Here is an 18,480-nt window from a genome sequence, read left to right on the forward strand (position 1 = left end):
ATATTACAGACTAAAACAGGGTAAATCAATGAAACTCACAGGACTATACACTACTACTAAAAAAAAAATTTACAGTACCTTCAGCTGCATTTGTTGAGTGTCTTGGTAGCTGGTATGCATCTTGTTTTGAAAAGTTGCATGTTCTTTTTCTAGTGAGCTGATCCGTTCTCTCACCTTGGCCTCAAGCAGACTGCCTTTTTGCTTCTCTGCTAAGAGCTCCTTAGAAAGCATATCAGAATACATTCTTTATTCAGAATTTTATAATATTTTAAACAAGCTTTATTGATGTAGGCTAACAGATTGATAAACAAAGTGCTGCAGTACACTGCAGATATGTGCCACCATCTTTGCCAGCGCAGCACAAGTCAGATGCATTACAGGAGATGGTGCAGAATTTGTATTGATATTTACAATCATATATACCGCAAAAGCATATATGGCAAAATATATATGGTCATGTGTTCCTAAATACAAGTTATATCAAAAAATCCTAGACCACTAACATAAAACTCAGAAAAATGTTTACATTTAACTTGTTTTTAATATTTTTTTTCCACTTTTTAAACCAGTTCTATTTAAATATGCATTAAAAACAAGTGTAAAAACTTTCTACAAAGTATTAATATAATCATTAAGATAACCAGAGTTTTGAAAATGTAAATCACCACTTAATAGGGACAAGTGGATTTTCTCACCTGGTGGGATAGCTATGAGAGGGGGAATTGGCAGTGGTATATTGGGGCCCAGAGGGATGGAGGAGCAGGTCCAGAGAAGAGAAAAAAAAGGTTTAGAGCAGGGGTAGAGGAGAGAGGGAGGACTGCACCCAAATTGGCTGGAGGTATGCACTTGCCAAGAGAAAAAAAAAAAAAAAAAAGACTCATCATGTAGTCTTGTCACTTCCCTTTTCAAAACTAATTGAGGGGAAGAAGATGAATACATTTCATTCCTATTAAGTCCTGGAGGATTTTTCAAATCCCTATAGATGTTTCGTGGAGCAGAGAAGAATGAGGCAGTGCTATCATGAAAGGCAAAGCAGAACCTGTCTGACATGCCTTCTACAATTGCTTAAGTCAAGAGAGCACAAGGATTCCATTATACCACTATACCTATGCCAAGAGAAGAGGAACTAGAACCAGAGGTCAGCAGCGTGCCAAAATGTACAAAATCTATTGGAATGCCAGACAAGTCCAGATACATAACCCTTCTCTATCTTCCTCTTCCCTCCCAACAGACTGCTGCCTTCTGAGAAGCTGAGGTGCACAATACTGCAGCACAGAGTCTGCCCCTCTGCTCTGAACACTGTATAATTTCTGTGCCAGCACTGCAAGAATTTTTCAAAATCTCAAGCCAGCTGTGTTGATCTCATAAATAGTGAAATAAGCAGAGTCAGCCCAGCAAGTTTTCAAAAAGCTCATGGCAACAGAGAAAAAAAAAAAAACAGCACACTGAACAGTGTACTGAGCAGAACGAGAACATTATTACATTGTGGCATGCATGTAGGAGCTGCTGACCCCTACTGAACCTGAATGTAACTCACCTTGAGCTTCCAATGAAGAGACGAAATTAATACAAATACAGTGCGACAGGTATGAGCAAGTGCCTCTAACTGAAAAGATAAAGCACCTGATTTACTAAAGCTTTTCTCCCATTCTGTAGCTATAAGTAAGGTCTAGACCAGGGGTCGGGAACCCATGGCTCGCGAGCCAGATATGGCTCTTTTGAGGGCTGCATCTGGCTCGCAGACAAGTGTCGCCATACTTCGCGGTTCCCCGCTGACCCAGCTGCTCCCCGGTCCTCCGCCGCCCGGGCTTAAAATGCTGTCAGCCCGGGCGGAACGCGGCAGGACAGCTGGAGTCAGCGGCACCTGCGTGCTCTCTTCTCCTCCCCCCCCCCCCCGCGGCCCGGAAGAGGAAGTGGAGAGCATCGGGTGCCTGCGCGGGAAGAAGAGACCACACTAGCGTGGTCTCTTCTTCCACGCAGGCACCCGATGCTCACCACTTCCTCTTCCGGGCCGCGGGGGGGAGGAGAAGAGAGCACGCCGACTGGAGTCATCCGGGTGCCTGCGCGGGAGTCATCGGGTGTCAGCCGGGTGCCAGCGCTGGAGTCATCGGGTGCCTGCGCGGGTCTTCCCGCGCAGGCACCCGGCTGACACCCGATGACTCCCGCGCAGGCACCCGGATGACTCCAGTCGGCGTGCTCTCTTCTCCTCCCCCCCCCCCCCCCGCGGCCCGGAAGAGGAAGTGGAGAGCATCGGACCCGCGCAGGCACCCTAGTGTCCGACGGGAAGAAGACTGCAGCGCGGCTCGGAGGAAAATGAAAATCTTCAACCGCGGCCGATGGGACTCCGCCTTCGCCTCCGCGAGGGCTGAAAATGAAGGAGGTTAGCGTTGGGAGGTGGCTGCTGCTGCCGCGAGTTCCCGGGGGGGGGGAGAGAGAGAGAGTGAATGAATGAGCGAGCAAGCATGTGTGTGAGTGAGAGATTGCATGTATGTGAATGATTGAGAGCCTGTATATGTGAAAGAGAGTATGTCTGTGATTGAGATCCTGACTGTGAGAGAGAGAGCATGAATGTAAGTTTACCATTGGGAACCTGTATGTGTAAGTTTGTAATTGAAAACCTGTTTGTTTGAAAGAGTATGTGTGTATGATTGAGATCCTTTGTGTGTGAGAGAGATCATGTGTATGTATGATTAAGAGCCTGTGTGTATAAGTAAGAGAGAGATCATGTATGTCTGTGTCTGATTGACAGCTGGTTTAGGTGATGGAGCATGTGAGTATGTGATTGAGAGCCTGTGTTTAAATGAGAGAGAGAGACCATGTGTGTCTGTGTGATTGAGAGCTGATTTAGGTGAGGGAGCATGTGAGTATGTGATTGAGAGCCTGTGTGTAAATGAGAGAAAGAGAGGACATGTTTGTAAGCATGTGAATGAGAGTCTGTGTGTGAGAGAAAAAGACAGCATGTATTTATGTGATTGAAAGCCTGTGTGTGTGTAAGCGTGAAAAGATAGACAGCATGTGTGTAAATGTGTAATTAAGAGCCTATATAAGTGAGAGAGAAAAAACATTTGTATATGTGAGTGACTGAGAGCATGTGTGTATAGGTGTGTCATTGAGAGCCAGTGTGAGAGAGAGCGCTGGTATGTGACTGAGAGAGGAGAAAGTTCCAAGCAAACCACCCCACCTCCTGCTAATTCAGAACAATCTCAGGACACCTGGATATCAAACGTTCCCAGGTATGCAGAGCAAAAAAAATTTTGTATCCTTATTATTTTTCATTACTGGATCTTTGTGTCTGCTATTTTGAAATATTTTGTTGGTATCTGGAAATGTTTTATATGAGTTTTTAATTATTGGATATTCCACTCATCAGCTGTTTCGAAATATGTTCTTTTTGTTAGTACAGTTTTACTGCTGATGATTTTATATTTCTTGATTTGTTTTATAAGGATGTGTGATGTTTCTTTTTTCCTTTGTTACACTGCATACAGAGACTCTGGCTTGTTGCAGTTTCCAATTCAGTTTTTGTCTGCATGCTTCTTGTTATGCGTTTTAGTCTCTTTATTCTATGTTAGGTGAGGGACAGCACGTGATTCAGGTGAGGTTTTCTGCTGGTGTGTAGTTTCTGTGTAGGACTCTATAGCAGCCTGACTTGGTCCGTTTTCCTAATAGGAGATGTATTGGTGTCTTAAGGCCTGGTGTAATATTTTCAGAGACTTATTGTACTTTAAAAGTGTGATCTTACATAAAATGCACACATTTACTTGTATTTAGTTTTAAACATATTGTATGGCTCTCATGGAATTACATTTTAAAATATGTGGCGTTTATGGCTCTCTCAGCCAAAAAGGTTCCTGACCCCTGGTCTAGACAGAAAATCAAAAAAGGTGTGGTGTCTGCACCAAACCATGAGATGAGCCTTTAGAACCTAATATGTATACCCTACGGCAGGGGTGGTCAACTCCAATTCTCAAGAGCCACAAACAGGCCAAATTTTCAAGATATCCACAAGGAATATGCATGAGATAGATTTGCATATAATAGAGACAATGCATGCACTCTCTTTCATGCATATTCCTTGTGGATATCTTGAAAACTTGGCCTGTTTGTGGCTCTTGAGGACCGGCATTGACCACCCCTGCCCTAGAGGAGAGGAGCAGAGGAGATGTGAGAGATACATACATACCTGAAAAGTATTAATGCACAAGAAAACCTTTCAATGGAAAGGAAGTTTTAGAATAAGGGATCATGATATGAAACTCCAAGGGAAGAGACTCCGGAACATCAGGATATATTTGTTCAAAGTCGTGAATGCCTGGAAAACGTCCCACAAAAGGTGGAAGAAGCTAAGAGTAATGAACTTGAAAGTTATGAGGTAAGCAGAGAGGATCCTTATTTATAAAAAAAAATGGAAAGTTAGGGGAAACATGACCATCCCAACAGATAACCTGCATGGAGTGGTGGTTACAATTTTAACAGCAATGGTATGGCTCTATCAGGCTTTCAAGGCAGCATAAAAGTAATCTGCATGGTTAAAAAAAACAAACAAAAAACTTCAATGGCATGGAGAAGTTGAATGTTTTGGACAAGGACTTCACTAGTTTTTGAAAATCGGTAGATTAGAAAACTTGGTAATAAGATAGGGAAGAGGACCTAGATGTTGAATTTAGTGTGGACCTTGTAGTAATCATAGTAAAACACAACAAATCCAGTGGAGGAGATAGAGGCTAGCACTTTAATGGGTTTTTGACATATTTGGGACCAATTGGGAAAGAAGTGATGGGAAAGGGTTTGGGTGATGAGGCAGCGTTAACACGGGCAGGGAACTGGCGATAGGTTGAATAAGAAAGTTTATATGCTCCATTACCCCAAACCTAAGAAACATAACTGAGCAGACAGGATAGGTCAATATGTTACTATAAGGCCAAAAAGCAGGCCCTAAGTGTTGTGTTTGGTTTAAGCAGATTTCTGAGAGAGAGAGTTTTTTTCTTCTGTGCGCTACTTTACCTGCGTTAACTGCTTGCACTGCTCCTTTGAAACTGCAGCATCTTCCTTTATTGCTGAAAGCAGCTTTTCTTTTTCTTGCAGTTGACGGAGGGCTAAAGCTGAATCCCCTTTATTAGCCTACAGCGAAGATATGCCAAAAAAAGTAACCAGATACTTACAATAAAAAAAAAAACTTACACTAAAAGTGTACAATATTGAACAGAGAATAAATAAAATTATACAGTAAATATAAGACAGGAGATTCTCTTTATGAGAGGTCTTTAAATGACTAAAAGGTAAATTTAAAGACCTGCGCACGGGCGTCCATGTGCACACGGTTCCCAGTGCACACACACGGGAGCAACAATTTTATAACATGCGCACGTCAATGTGCGCATATTATAAAATCCGCTACCCACGCAGAAATGCGCACCTGATTTTATATCAGTGCGCACATGTGCCGGATTGAGCACATAAGGGAGGGGATTTTATAACATGCATGCAGCAACACAATAGGCCCTAATCCCAGTTCCCTCCCAGTCCACTCGAATAAAGGAGCAGACTGGGAAGGAACTTCCTAAACTCCCTACCTAACCTGCCTCCCCTTTTCCACTACTAACCCCGATCCCTAAAATCCTGCTAACTACACTGATTTTTTGTTTTGCAATTTATCCATTCTCCAGAGCAGCAGCAGGTTGCGCGGGCCAGTGGAATCCTGGCACGTGCTACAGTGGGAGAGTGCCTAATGGCACTGTCCCAACCCAAATACCAAAGTAGACCAATGGGGTAGAATAATATGAAAATAAGTAATAAAGAAAAACACCCCCACACAATTGTCTAAATTTCTGACTAAAATACCTCTGAAATATACTGAAAAAAAATGAGGCACTGCCAAATATTTGTTATGAAATGTTCTAAACAGTGCTCAAAACTAAGACACACTAATATAAAAGATTAAGAAAATCTCACAAGAGATTCAATATAGCTGAGTACTTTTACAAAAATTGTGAAGACACTTAATTTTGTACATGAGATCCTTTAAATGGAATCTCTCTTAATATACTGTTCCAAAAAGCAGAATTTTAAATAGCTGCATCAGGATACTTCACATGTACCTAGCCATTGATATTTCTTTCACATTTATCAATTTAAAATACTGCTATTATAGCTTATTGGTTTTCCAGATACTTTTTCTACACAAAAAATTGTGCAATGTCCTCTAAATCACTGCTATATTAACAGGAGATATTTCCAGAGAGACACTGTCTTTGAAAGATGAATCATATAGCAATGTTAGTCACAGTTCAAACTTTCGCTCACTCTCACACAAAACATATACTTGGCCTCGATGGAACACGGCAATAGCCGCTGCTCGACATCTCATAAATCACTGTTTCGTAACATTGTAGGCATGAAGAAGGTTGTTGCCCAACGTCTCCCCAAATACCGCTCTACAGCAGCAATTGTCTGGCGTCTTCAAATCAGACATTTTTTTAAACAGTGCCAAACGTTTTCTGAATCCAGCATTCTTGCTCAACTTCTTTTGCTGGTATAAAATCTCGCACCGCACAAAACGGCAAACGCTGCTATTCAGCGTCTTCAAACATGGTGCTGTCCCGGCCTGCCCTTGCCCCCAGACCTCCGCTTTTTCTATCACCATTTCTTCTGCGCATACTAGGAGTTATGTGCATGGCTGCAGGCGTGGAAAATCCATACGGCACGCACTTATCTCCCGGCTTTCACAACCACAGAGCTTTTAAAATGTATCCTTAAGTAGGGGGAAAATATTTTTAGTTTTATCCATCTTTTCATTCAAACAGAGCCCTAGGATTGTTCTCAATTATGGTTATTTGATAAAATATACATGTAGCCTCTTCCCTCAAGTACAGCAGGTATACATTGGCAGGCAGCAGGAAGAGAAAGTAACACATTGTTTATTACTATGGCTCTTCAAGTTAAAAAGAACCATGCATGGTCATTGGCAGTGCTGTAGATAACACAAGCAATCTAATTTCCAATTATGTGCTTTTGCCATGTCTGTATAATGATTTTGTCAGTGTAGACAATGTGCATCAGACTGAGGCAGGAGGGATGAAGTTTTTGCAGTCAATAGTTGATGATTTGTTTGGTGTTTCATATGGGCTCAGATATTACAAATAGAAAAATTGGTTATCTACTAATTTTCGTTCCTGTAGTACCATAGATCAGTCCAGACTCCTGGGTTTTGCCTCCCCTTCCAGCAAGAGTTTTGCAGACACCGCCTCTTAACTCAGTGTGCCACCTGCATCTCTTCAGTATTAATCTGTACCCAAGCAGAAAACGCCAATAAACATTGAACCATAAAGTCTGCTAGAAACTTCCCCGTAATGAAGGGAATAAAATATGAGAAACAATACCAAGTAGAAAAACTTGTGCCATTCTTCCAATTTTCACAAAGAATCAAAACAGACAGATCAAGCAGACTCTCTCCAAGCTTCTCCACTCCCCTGGGCGGGCTTCTGATCCATGTATTCGGATCTGATGGCAGCGTCCGTTGAAGGATCTTTTGGGCTTTGGGTATGGACCACTTGCCAAAATGTTTTAATATAGGGGCAAGTCCAGAACATGTGTGTAATCGCCTGCTGCCTTATCACATTTTGGGCACCTATCTGTCTGTGATTGGGATGCTTTGAATGCTCTAGTAGGTGTCCAATAAAACCTCCAAAGGAACTTTAACTGAGTTTCCCTCAGGGCAATGTTTTCGGAGATCTTGGGAATGTCTGAAAAGTGTTTTTGAAACACTGGGAAAGGCAGTTGAAACTCCAACCAGGCCACCCATTTCTGATAGAGTGATTGTAGGTCTGTATCTTGAATTGTCTGTACTAGCTTTTTACAGATAAAAGCTACAGATGTTTCAATTCATTTTTGGGAACAGCAAGAATAATGTTCCGTAAGGCTATAGAAGAATTCGGTTCAATAAGAGTTGTACCAGATGTCTCAACATATTGTAGGTATCCATAGAAGTGGTTTAGGATTGTGAAATTTCTCCTGAAAGTCGTGGAAAGTAGAGAAATGGTGTGTCCAGAGAGTATAGCTGATAAAGGTATACCAGGCCTTTCATTTTCCATTCCCAGGCCTGGGGGGGAATGATTGATTTTGGCTCAGTGATAGTATGGTCGGCGTGCATGTCTGATGTTTCACTAGCTTGCATAGAAATCTCCACACCTGTCTGCAGGATGTGATAAGGGTATGTGATCTTAAACGCTGTGGCAGTCTTAAGTTTTCCTAAAAGCAGGGAATTCATGGATGACATTTATTTTATTTTATTTATTTTTAGATTTTATATACCGGTGTTCCTGTATTAAAATACAGATCACATCGGTTTACATTGAAACATAAAATTATGCCAAGAGGCGGTACATATAACAAGGTTATAGAACTTGGAAACAGGGAAAACTAGATTCAAAAATTAACATTGAGAAAATTGTAAAGTCTCTGAGTATCCAAATCATAAAATAAGGCGTAACTGTCAAAGTTAAATGTGATCTGCAGAAGGGATTGGATTCAATGTCAAGTAATATAAAAGACATCTGACATCTCATACTAGCTGCGGAGATGGGCATAGGGGAGATAATTCGCTGAATCCAAGACAAAGTCTCAGACCTATCGCAGCATGGTAGCCAAACTGTACACTTGTAAATTTGGACAGTCTATTCCCCCCGGGCCAGGAGCCTAGTAAGTGTTCGAAACTATACTCTAGATTTGTTCCCAGACCAAAGGAAGAGGCTGAATAATTTGTCAAGTTCTTTATGGTCTCTTTTGGAAAGCCAAATTGGGGCGCCATTTGAAAGATATAACAATTTAGGGATGACCATCATCTGGAGGAGCTGAACCTTCCCCCAGAGCGATACAGAGAGCGATCGCCATTGCTTAAGTATAGAGTCAGTGGCTTTCAACAAAGGTTGTACATTTACTTCATACAGGTGGGATACAGCCACTGGAATTGTGCACCCCCAGATAACCTCATTGCCCCCTTCACCCATTTCAGGGGAAAGATCCCCGGCCAAGGGTTCTGTGCTCTGCCCCCTTCACCCATTTCAGGGGAAAGATCCCCGGCCAAGGGTTCTGTGCTCTACCTCCAACATCCAGGGCCTCCAACTTGTCTTGGTTGATTTTAAGTCCCACAAATTTTCCAAATGTTTCCTGGATTCAGAGCACGGGGGGGGGGGGGGGGCAGTGACTTTAAGAGTCTGTAAAAAGGAATAATTGCGTTTCTGAACAAAAGAGAAACTCACCAACAGTATGATCTTGAAGCTGGAAGACAAGGTTAGGGCCGCTAAACGCGAACTCATACGAAAACCAACCTTCTGGCAATAAGCAAATATACTTTGCAGCCTTGGAAAGCCTTAATTCTTTGCTCCATTACCAAGCCCAACAATCATTGCAGGTCTCTGAATTTAATTTTTATAAAATGGTAACAAAGCAAGTAAATTCCTTGCCAATGCAGTACAGACAGCTAGAAGTAAGGCAATTATCACCAAAATGAGAACACATTAGGGAAAGAAGTAGAATCCAGGGCAGAGATTTGTGCTGTATTCCAAGCATTTTATGAAACTTTATACACAGACGATACACCAGGAGACCGACAGGAGGAAGATAGTCAAAGAAACTATCTCCCCCCTACCCCAGATCTTGGATGCTCAGATAAACTATTTGAACAAGCCCATCCAAAAAATAGAAGTGTCCCAGGTCATTGTAGAAGCCAAATCTGGAAAATCCCCTGGCCCTGATGGCCTATCGTATGATTTCTATAAACTCCTAAACACCAACCTGACACCTTTATTAACGGTATTTTTCACAAGTGCACTGAAGGAAGGCAAATTTCCGAAAGACTTCAATACAGCCCATATTACAGTCCTTCCCAAGGCAGGGGAAAGACTTGACAAACCCGGCTTCCTATCGACCGATCTCGCTCTTAAACTGTGATATAAAATCTTAGCAAAAGTGTTAGCTAATAGACTTAGCGCGATCCTGGCATCCCTTATATCCATAAACCAAGTAGGTTTTGTTAAAGGCAGATCGGCAAGCTCACAAATAAATCAAGCTCCTCTCTGTAATCACCATATGTCAGGCCAATCAAACACCAGCCCTGGCAATAGGGTTTGACTCTGAGGTGGTGTTAGATAGGGCCATGAAACTATCAATTCTCTGTACTACAACGATTCGGTTTTCAAGGAAACATTGTACAATACATTTCATTACTTTACCACATGCCAACTTCTTACATATTGGCTAATGGAGAAAAATCCCTGGCAGTAGAACTCGGGAGGGGAGTGAGGAAGGGCTGCCCCGTCTCTCCCCTGCTATATTTTGTCCATAGACCCGCTGCTGAGAAAAGTTACCAGCACACCTGACATAATAGGCTATAGTCAAAGCCCTTTACTTATTCCATCCTTTTTTTATTTTTTTACTTATTGCTATTTCCACATAGTTGGTTGTTTTCCATTTCATAGCTCCATGCTGCTCATAATGCTGTACATAGTTTCATGGTTCCTATGCTGCTCATAATGCTGTACATAATTCCATGGAAAATCTGTTTGCTATTTTTTGTTAATTGTTCTCTGTAAAGCTTGTTTGCTATTTTTTAGTTCTATGTAAACTGATGTGATGTTCCCATACTAATGTCTGTATATAAAAATCCACAAATAAAGTAGCGGCGTTTGCAGATGACGTGCTTATTCTCCACGCATGAGCGCTTTTGCAGTTTCCCCAAAAGTAGTTGTGGCGTATCCTCATGGACTTTATTGTGCACCATGAATTCTTCCCATTTATCTTTCAAAAATGTTTGAAATTCTAAATCAGTGCTTAAACTAGGGAATCACCAGCAGTGGGTCTTATGCTAATCTACAAACGGGAAGAATTCTACCCATATGGGGGCATGGTCTGAGATCACTTGTTGGCCTATATTTGCCTTTTTGATAATGAAGAAAGAGGCTTTAGTGACCAGAATGTAGTCTATTTGAGATAGGGTGGCATGGGCTTTTGAGACATGTGTATAGTCACACTCTTCTGGGTGTAAAGTTCTCCAGATATCTAACAGGTCCATTTTGTGGCATAAATAATTTGGGCCCTTATCTGTCAGAGACTTCCCCCTGTGTTTCCTAAGGCATTTGTCTATTGAGGGGTCTGCTACCCAATTAAAGTCACCCATGACAAAGAGGTGTCCTTGGGCTTGTTGTACCAATAAATTGAAGAGTTGGAGGTAGAAAGAAGGAAAATATTCATTTGGAGCATAAATGTTGCAGACTGAAATTTCCTTGTTCTGTAACCTCCCTTTAATAAAAACATATCAGCCCTCTGGGTCTGTGATGGTATGAGTTACAGTGAAATTCAGGGTTTTATGGATGAGAATTGCCACCCCCGCTAGTCTACCCATGGCCGCCTCATAGTAACAAGCACCCACCCAATCACGTAATTTAGAGCTCTCTGTCTGACAGGTGTGTCTCTTGGAGACAGGCTATGGAGGCCCCCTTTTTCCTCAAGTGATGTAATATTTTTTTCCTTTTGATCGGGGAATTTAACCCATTGACATTCCAAGAAAATATCTGAATGCTCATTTCTCCTTAAGGAGACTTGGCCCACTTATTTTCCATAATCGGTCTAAATCCATCAGACAGTGGGGCTCCCAGCCTAACCCCACCGTATATAAGCTGTTCCTCTATGTCCCAGGGAAGTGTAATGTAAGGTTTCTCAATTATTTGTTGCATCGTGTCCTTATTCTGCATCCCCTTCCCACCTTGATGCATCAGCTTCCTTATAGACTGTATTCCTGTATTAGCTTCCCCATCTCCCTCACCCTCCTTCCCCCCTTCCCCACCCATCCCTGCCAAACATAATGCCCCTTAGAAATAAGGGGAGATCGAGTCATGTGTCATATGTGACTGGACGCCACGCCGTCCTCTGTTGGTCTTAATCATAATACTTTAGAAAGGTTAAACAGGGCCCTCCCCACATGTCCCATCCGAGCTCTGATGTCAGCTCTAGTGTCTGTTGCCTTCACATCCAAACTAGGTTGTGAGCCTGACATCTTAACTAGAAGCGCAAAAACAAAGTGAAATCATAGGTTGAAGCTAGTCCCACTGGCAGGTGATCCTCGGCCCTGATTAGGTCCATGTCTCTGTCGGTAGCGTGTAATCGCAAAAGGGATATTCCATCTTCAGGGCTGAAATGCACCGGGGTCCAACGGACCCTTCCCAGGTGCTCTAGTCACTGTTCCACAAACAGCCCCTTTTCCCCACGGGAAGTTATATAAGAAGGTAATTAAGGGTTAGATGACATGAAGTCCTGTCTGAGGTCTGTGGCCGCAGGGTGTACGAAACTCAGCCGGGTGACCAGCCGTTGGTTGGTTTTGCAGGCTGCTTTCTAACCGGTTCGGTTGCTGCATCGAACAATGTGAGGAAAGGTGTTGAAATTGTTAACAAGAGGGAGACAAAAAGGCCGCCGAGGAGTGAGCAGCAAAAAACCGAGCTCCGTGGCTGTTTGCATTTCTTTGCTTTACAATTTCCTAAACTTTTAATTTTCTTCTTCTGACTGTGGTATTATGCCACATACAAAACGCAAAGCAAAAATTAAAGAGAAATTACTTCAATGCCGATTCAACTTACTCCCTACAACAAATACTTGGTGATCAATGTTTCAATCAAATTTTCACTGACAATCAATTCAATTTTTTTCATGTGTATTTTTTTGATTTAATAAAAAATTTTTGTAGGAGATGGGAATGGTTTCATACAATGTATACGGCTACCCCCTCGGTGCCTTTAATTCTTTAATCATAAACACATCCTCCAGCCTCCATATTTTTAATTTAATTTAACAAACTGTGTGTTTAAAATTTTTTTTTAAATTGAATTTCAGTGAAGATCACTTTTTACATACATGTGTTTTTAATTGTTACTGATTTTTTTCATTTTCTTCTCTCTGTACAACGTACTATTGAATACTTATTACTAGCCGTCAGAAGTAACTGTATTGTACTTAGCTTTAGAAAAATTCTGAATTGATCCCGACTTGCGCAAGTTTCGACATAAAAAATGTCTTCATCAGGGTTCATTCATGTCCTTTTTCTTTTCTCAAAGACTCCGACTCTCTATCCATTATGTTCTCCGGTGCTCCAAAAAAGCCTCCGTCTAACGCTCTTCCTGACAGCGTTCTGCACTACTCAACTTCCGGTCAAAATTTTAAAAACCCCTTCCTGGATATCAATTAGTTTTGTAATTTTTAAATTAAAGAAAACCAATCTAGCTGATCATTTAATCCTGCAGGTTGTTCCGACCTTAATCTAAAGATCCATGCCTGCTCGCAGTGATTTAACAAAGACTGATTATATTGTTTATCTTCCAAGCTGTCTATTACTGTCCATTGCAACTGTGCAAATGTATGACTTTGTTCCATGCAATGTTGTACGATAGGTGCAGTGATCGTGGCGTTATTAATACGGGATCGATGTTCTGCAATTCTTATTTTGATGGCTCTCTTTGTACGGCCCACGTATACTTTCGGGCAAGGACAAACTATAGCATCTCTCACTGATTTATTTATTTATTTTATTTATTTAGCGTTTTTTATATACCGAGGTATAGCAGAGTTGCCTTCACTCCGGTTTACATTATAACAAACCAGTTACATTTAAATTTGACAGATTACATTAATCAGACTGAGAAACAGACATAAAAATTAGTCTAACAAACAGCAGGATATATTACAAGTAAGGTATACTGAAAAAACAGGGTTCATAGATAATAGGATATATCTATATATATATATATTTAGATGTACAGTCTGTAACCTTCTTTCTGTATATTTGATATTTCGTTACTGGGTCCATCCAAACATTCCCTTCGATCGTGTTGTGACATACTGAGCAATGCCCGCATTTATTATGGGAACCTTCATTGTCATTTTCTCTTTTTTTATTTATTTGCTTTGCATGTACTACTTGATCTCTCACGTTCCTTCCTCTTCTGGTCACTATGAGGGGTTCTTCTGTGAACGTGCTGTGGAGAGCTACTATATGCCAATGTTTTTTAATTGAAGATCGAATAACTGCTGTGGATGTACTTTGAGGCAAAATGCATACTAGCTGTTTTTCTTCTTTAGCAGGTCTGTATTGAAGTAAGGATTCTCTCTCGCTGTACCGAGCCCTCTTATAGGCTTTACGCACAACTCCTCTGGGGTATCCTCTTTCAATAAATCTTTTGCTGAGAATTTCAGCTTGAATATTAAACTCTGCTAAGGTGGCGCAAATCCGACAAATTCGGAAAAACTGGGAGACTGGAAGTCCTCGTTTAAACCCCACTGGGTGATGACTTTCATAACGGAGTAAATTGTTTCGATCCGTCATTTTTCTGTTCACTGTGGTATGTATGGCATGTTCTTTAATTTCTATAAGAACATCCAAATATGAAATTTTCTTTTTATTACTAACATGAGTGAATTTCAAATTTTCATCCACAGTGTTGATCCATGTTGTAAAATTGTCCAGTTGTTCCTCTGTTCCTTGCCACACAAAAAAAGTCATAAAAAATGTCATAAAAACACAGTTTGTTAAATTAAATTAAAAATATGGAGGCTGGAGGATGTGTTTATGATTAAAGAATTAAAGGCGCCGAGGGGGTAGCCGTATACATTGTATGAAACCATTCCCATCTCCTACAAAAATCTTTTATTAAATCAAAAAAATACACATGAAAAAAATTGAACTGATTGTCAGTGAAAATTTGATTGAAACATTGATCACCAAGTATTTGTTGTAGGGTTGAAGTGTTCACTTGGTGTTATATCTCTTTTGTGGATTAAGATTCAACTTACTCGGCAACCACGGATCGAGGAGGTTTTTGCTGGCCTGGTGCAGTTACAGCCGGAGGGAGGGGCCATTGGAGGAGTCAATGGAGAGCAGCCGTTGAGCCCCCTGGCCACAGAAACATCTCTAAGCCCCGGCGCACCTAATACCCCAGAAGCTCCGCTAAAGAAACTGGAACCCAATGTGAACATCTCGGCTCTGCTGGAAGGAAAATCAGTTTTCCAGGTGGAAGAACCCCAGAGAGGAGGTGAGGAAGTTTTTATCTCCTCGGTGAGCTTAGAGTCAGCTAGCTCCAGGGACCCACCCGTTGAAGCGTCGCAGAGAGCCTGTGAAAGTAACAGCTTTCTTAAGCCTGGTATGAGAAAGGAAAAAGGAATACGTGTTGTATGTGAATCTTCACACTCCATAACTCCTACTGTGACTTTGGAACACATTAAATGCTATTTCTGCTATGGAAAAATCAATTGCCTCACTGACTACTATGGTTAAAGAGAGTATTGAGCAGAGCCATGTCTTAGAAAAAAGATTGGAGAAAAATGAATCATTAACCTCTGGTTTGGAAAATAGTCATCAAAATGGAAAAAATTCAAATAAATTGATTAAATCAGAAAATACTCAAATGACTAAGATGGAAAATTTGGAAAATCTCATAAGGAGGAATAATATAAGAATCTTAAATTTTCCTAAAATGCGTTTGTCACACAGAGAATTACTCAGATGTTATTTTATTAAGATATTGAAAATAGCGGAACAGGATTTGCCTAAAATAAAAAAATATATATTATATTCCCCAGCCAGACAAAATGAAAGAACATTGATCAGAAGGCGGAAGTGGAGGATTCCTTTGATTTGACAAATATATTGGAGAAATCTTTTGAGCTGGTGGTGGAGGAGAGAGCTACTCTGTGTAACTAGATTCATCAGTCGAAAGATTTAATTCTTAAGATGTTCTTTCGGAACCAATCTCAAAAATTCTATGGACACCCGATAAAAGTTTTCCCTGATGTTACTAAGTTAACTCAGTTAAGAAGGAAAAATTTCTTGGAAATGCAGGGGGAAGTTTTGGCAAGGGGGGCAAAGTTCTTGCTCTGGTTTCCATGTTATTGCGTAATATTATATAAAGATTCTAGGTACAAATTTAAAGAACCGGATCAGTTACGTGTTTATCTTAATTCTCATTCCAGTTAGCTTCAGGGGGGGGAAGTAGAAATATAGATATATATGCACAGGTTAACTCAGAAGCATTATGATGTATAATAATGTGTAATAATTTCTTTTGATTCTGCTCTTTATCTACAATTGTCTCCCCTATTTCTTATAAAGTGGGCAAAATAGGAGATGTTAATGCATATATTGTATGTATATTTCTTTTTATTTAAAGTTCTTCCTCCCCTACTATTGTGAATGCCATTAATTCTGAACAGTATGTTCTGTAAAAATGTATGAAAATTCAATAAATAGATATATATTAAAAAAAAGAAATTGTTAACAAGAGAAAGCATTAATATATCTGTCTTCAACTAAGATGTTAAAGTTACAGTTTTAGGGGAGTGTGAACTTCCGTTCCCCAAGGGTTTGGCTATTTACCAAATGTCACATCAATAAAATCTTGTGCTACCTTGGGAGTGTCAAATGTTTTTGCCTGCCCTCCGTGCCAGATCCGGAGCTTTGCTGGGAACCCCAGGGAGAATCTGATGTGCTTCTGGAACAGGGTTGAGCATGCCGGTGAGGTGGTTTTTCGTAAGGCCGCAGTTTTTGCCGAATAATCCTGCAGTATGCGGATTTTGAAAGTTTGGCAAGTTAGCTCGGGGTGCTTCTGGGAGGCCTGTGCAATCTTGGCTGTGTGTGCAAAGTTCAAAATCTTTGCTATCATGATCCTTGGCCAGTCTTCTGTGCCTCTTTTCAGGCCTAGGCGGTGCACTCGCTCGATTGAGAGGGATCCCTTTAGGTCGGGAGTTGTAGTGCTTCTGGCAGCCATGTTTCTAGGATGTCTCCTAACTGCAAATTTTCTATCGATTCCAGGAAACCCAAGAAACGTAGATTCGAACGTCTCGCTCTGTTTTCAAGATCGATCTTTGATGCCTGCTCTCCCAGCAACTTCTCCATTGTATGTAGTTTGGTGGCATAGCTCAGTGCATCATCCTCAAGTACAGAATTACAACCCTTGGCTTGGTCCATACGTGGGCCCAGGTCCACTAACGCTGTCTTAACTTCAAGTTGGGTCCCTATGCCAGCTAATTTTTCATCCAGGGCTATGTGGACTATGTCCTTAATTTCCAGCAAAAGCTGCTCATTTCTGGCCTGCTCCGAGGGGAGGTCTTTGCTTGCAGATGTCTTGGTCGCCATTTTGTCCTCGGGAATCCGACTCAGTTCTTTTTCCTTCCTACCTCCCCTTACCGGCTTTGTCGGCGGGATCTTGTTCATGAAAGTTACTATAGACATTAGCTATCTGAATGGTGAAGTCCACTAGCTGAAATAAAACTTTAAAATAGAGAAATCTTTGTGAAAAGGTGGCTTGGTGTCCAGAGCTGTGCTGGAGGCGTCCCGCTCAGCTCATTCACATCACTTGACTCATGACCATTTTTACAGTGCCACAAACACTCTCCCAACTAGAAGACCTTCAGCACAAGTTCGGTTTGTACAGAATCCTCAACAATGCAAGGTCCCAGATATCACTGCTCCCCTCTGACAAATTGCTAAATTTCATTGATTAACCCTTTCACACGCAGGGACTGGAGAGGCTTAACAGTGGTACATGTGCTTGTGCCACGGAATTAATTCCTATTAAGTTCTTATTTTACTGTTACCAGACTTCTTTACATCTTTAACCTTACTGCCTTCCTTCTATATCCTAGTCATATTTCACAACACATGATGAGCAAGTCATTCAGAATATTTTTACATAGCAGTGAGCCCATTCCTACCTGACTTGAGGGACATGGGAGAGAACAAATTAGTGAAACAATATAGTAAGATTTAAAAATATGCAATGTTTGCAATTGCTATTAGTAAATAAAATAAGAGCAAACAGGAACAGTTGTTCAAACTCACAAAACTAGATTGAGTCTTCAAGATATCAACTTGTTTGTTCAACGCTTCTGGTGTAAATCCTACCTACAATTTACTTGCATACTCAGGCAAGGTTTCATCTACAACTTGTTTGTTGACCTTTAAGGCAGAACTGCTCAGTGACAATGGATTGCTCGTCTGGCCTGAAAATATTAATCTATTACCTGTCCCTACTACTGTCTTGATGACATGAGTAAAATGTTTATGGTCAAAAAATTGTGGTTTAAATTAAAAAAAAAAAGTTTCCATCTCAAATTTATTTTTCATGTTTTCTGATGAGCAAAGAGAATGCAGCTTGAGCTGAATGGTGATGCAGAAAACAGTGGAAGCAATTCTGACATGGAGACTATGCAGATTTATGGGTATGTGAGTCATACGTACAGTATCTTGCAAAAGGTTTTCACACCCATGTACATTTTTCACATTGTCTAAAAGATACAAAAAGAAGGAAGTGCTTACAGGTTAAGTAGGTTCTGCTGGCTGAGGAGAGCTCTAAGAATGTCCCCCTTATACAGGGCTATTTTGATGCACAAGGAGAGGGAGCCCTTAATACTTTTAATGATGAGGAACTCCAACTAAATCAATGT

At 41.0% G+C, this 18,480-nt stretch overlaps 1 protein-coding gene across 7 annotated transcripts in view; it reads right to left on the minus strand.

Annotated features, from left to right (window-relative positions):
* The window catches only part of KTN1 (kinectin 1), a 342,484-nt gene that overhangs the window by 246,722 nt on the left and 77,282 nt on the right, over positions 1-18,480 (minus strand). For all 7 annotated transcript variants that reach the window (XM_029598255.1, XM_029598256.1, XM_029598257.1 and 4 more), the window contains exons 6-7: positions 5,005-5,121; positions 79-219 (exon numbers count right to left, since the gene is read on the minus strand). In XM_029598255.1, the coding sequence (XP_029454115.1) occupies positions 79-219; positions 5,005-5,121 (258 nt within the window). The remainder of the gene's footprint in view (positions 1-78; positions 220-5,004; positions 5,122-18,480) is intronic.

Source organism: Rhinatrema bivittatum, chromosome 4, assembly GCF_901001135.1.
Source record: "Rhinatrema bivittatum chromosome 4, aRhiBiv1.1, whole genome shotgun sequence".
NCBI classification, from domain to species: Eukaryota; Metazoa; Chordata; class Amphibia; order Gymnophiona; family Rhinatrematidae; genus Rhinatrema; species Rhinatrema bivittatum.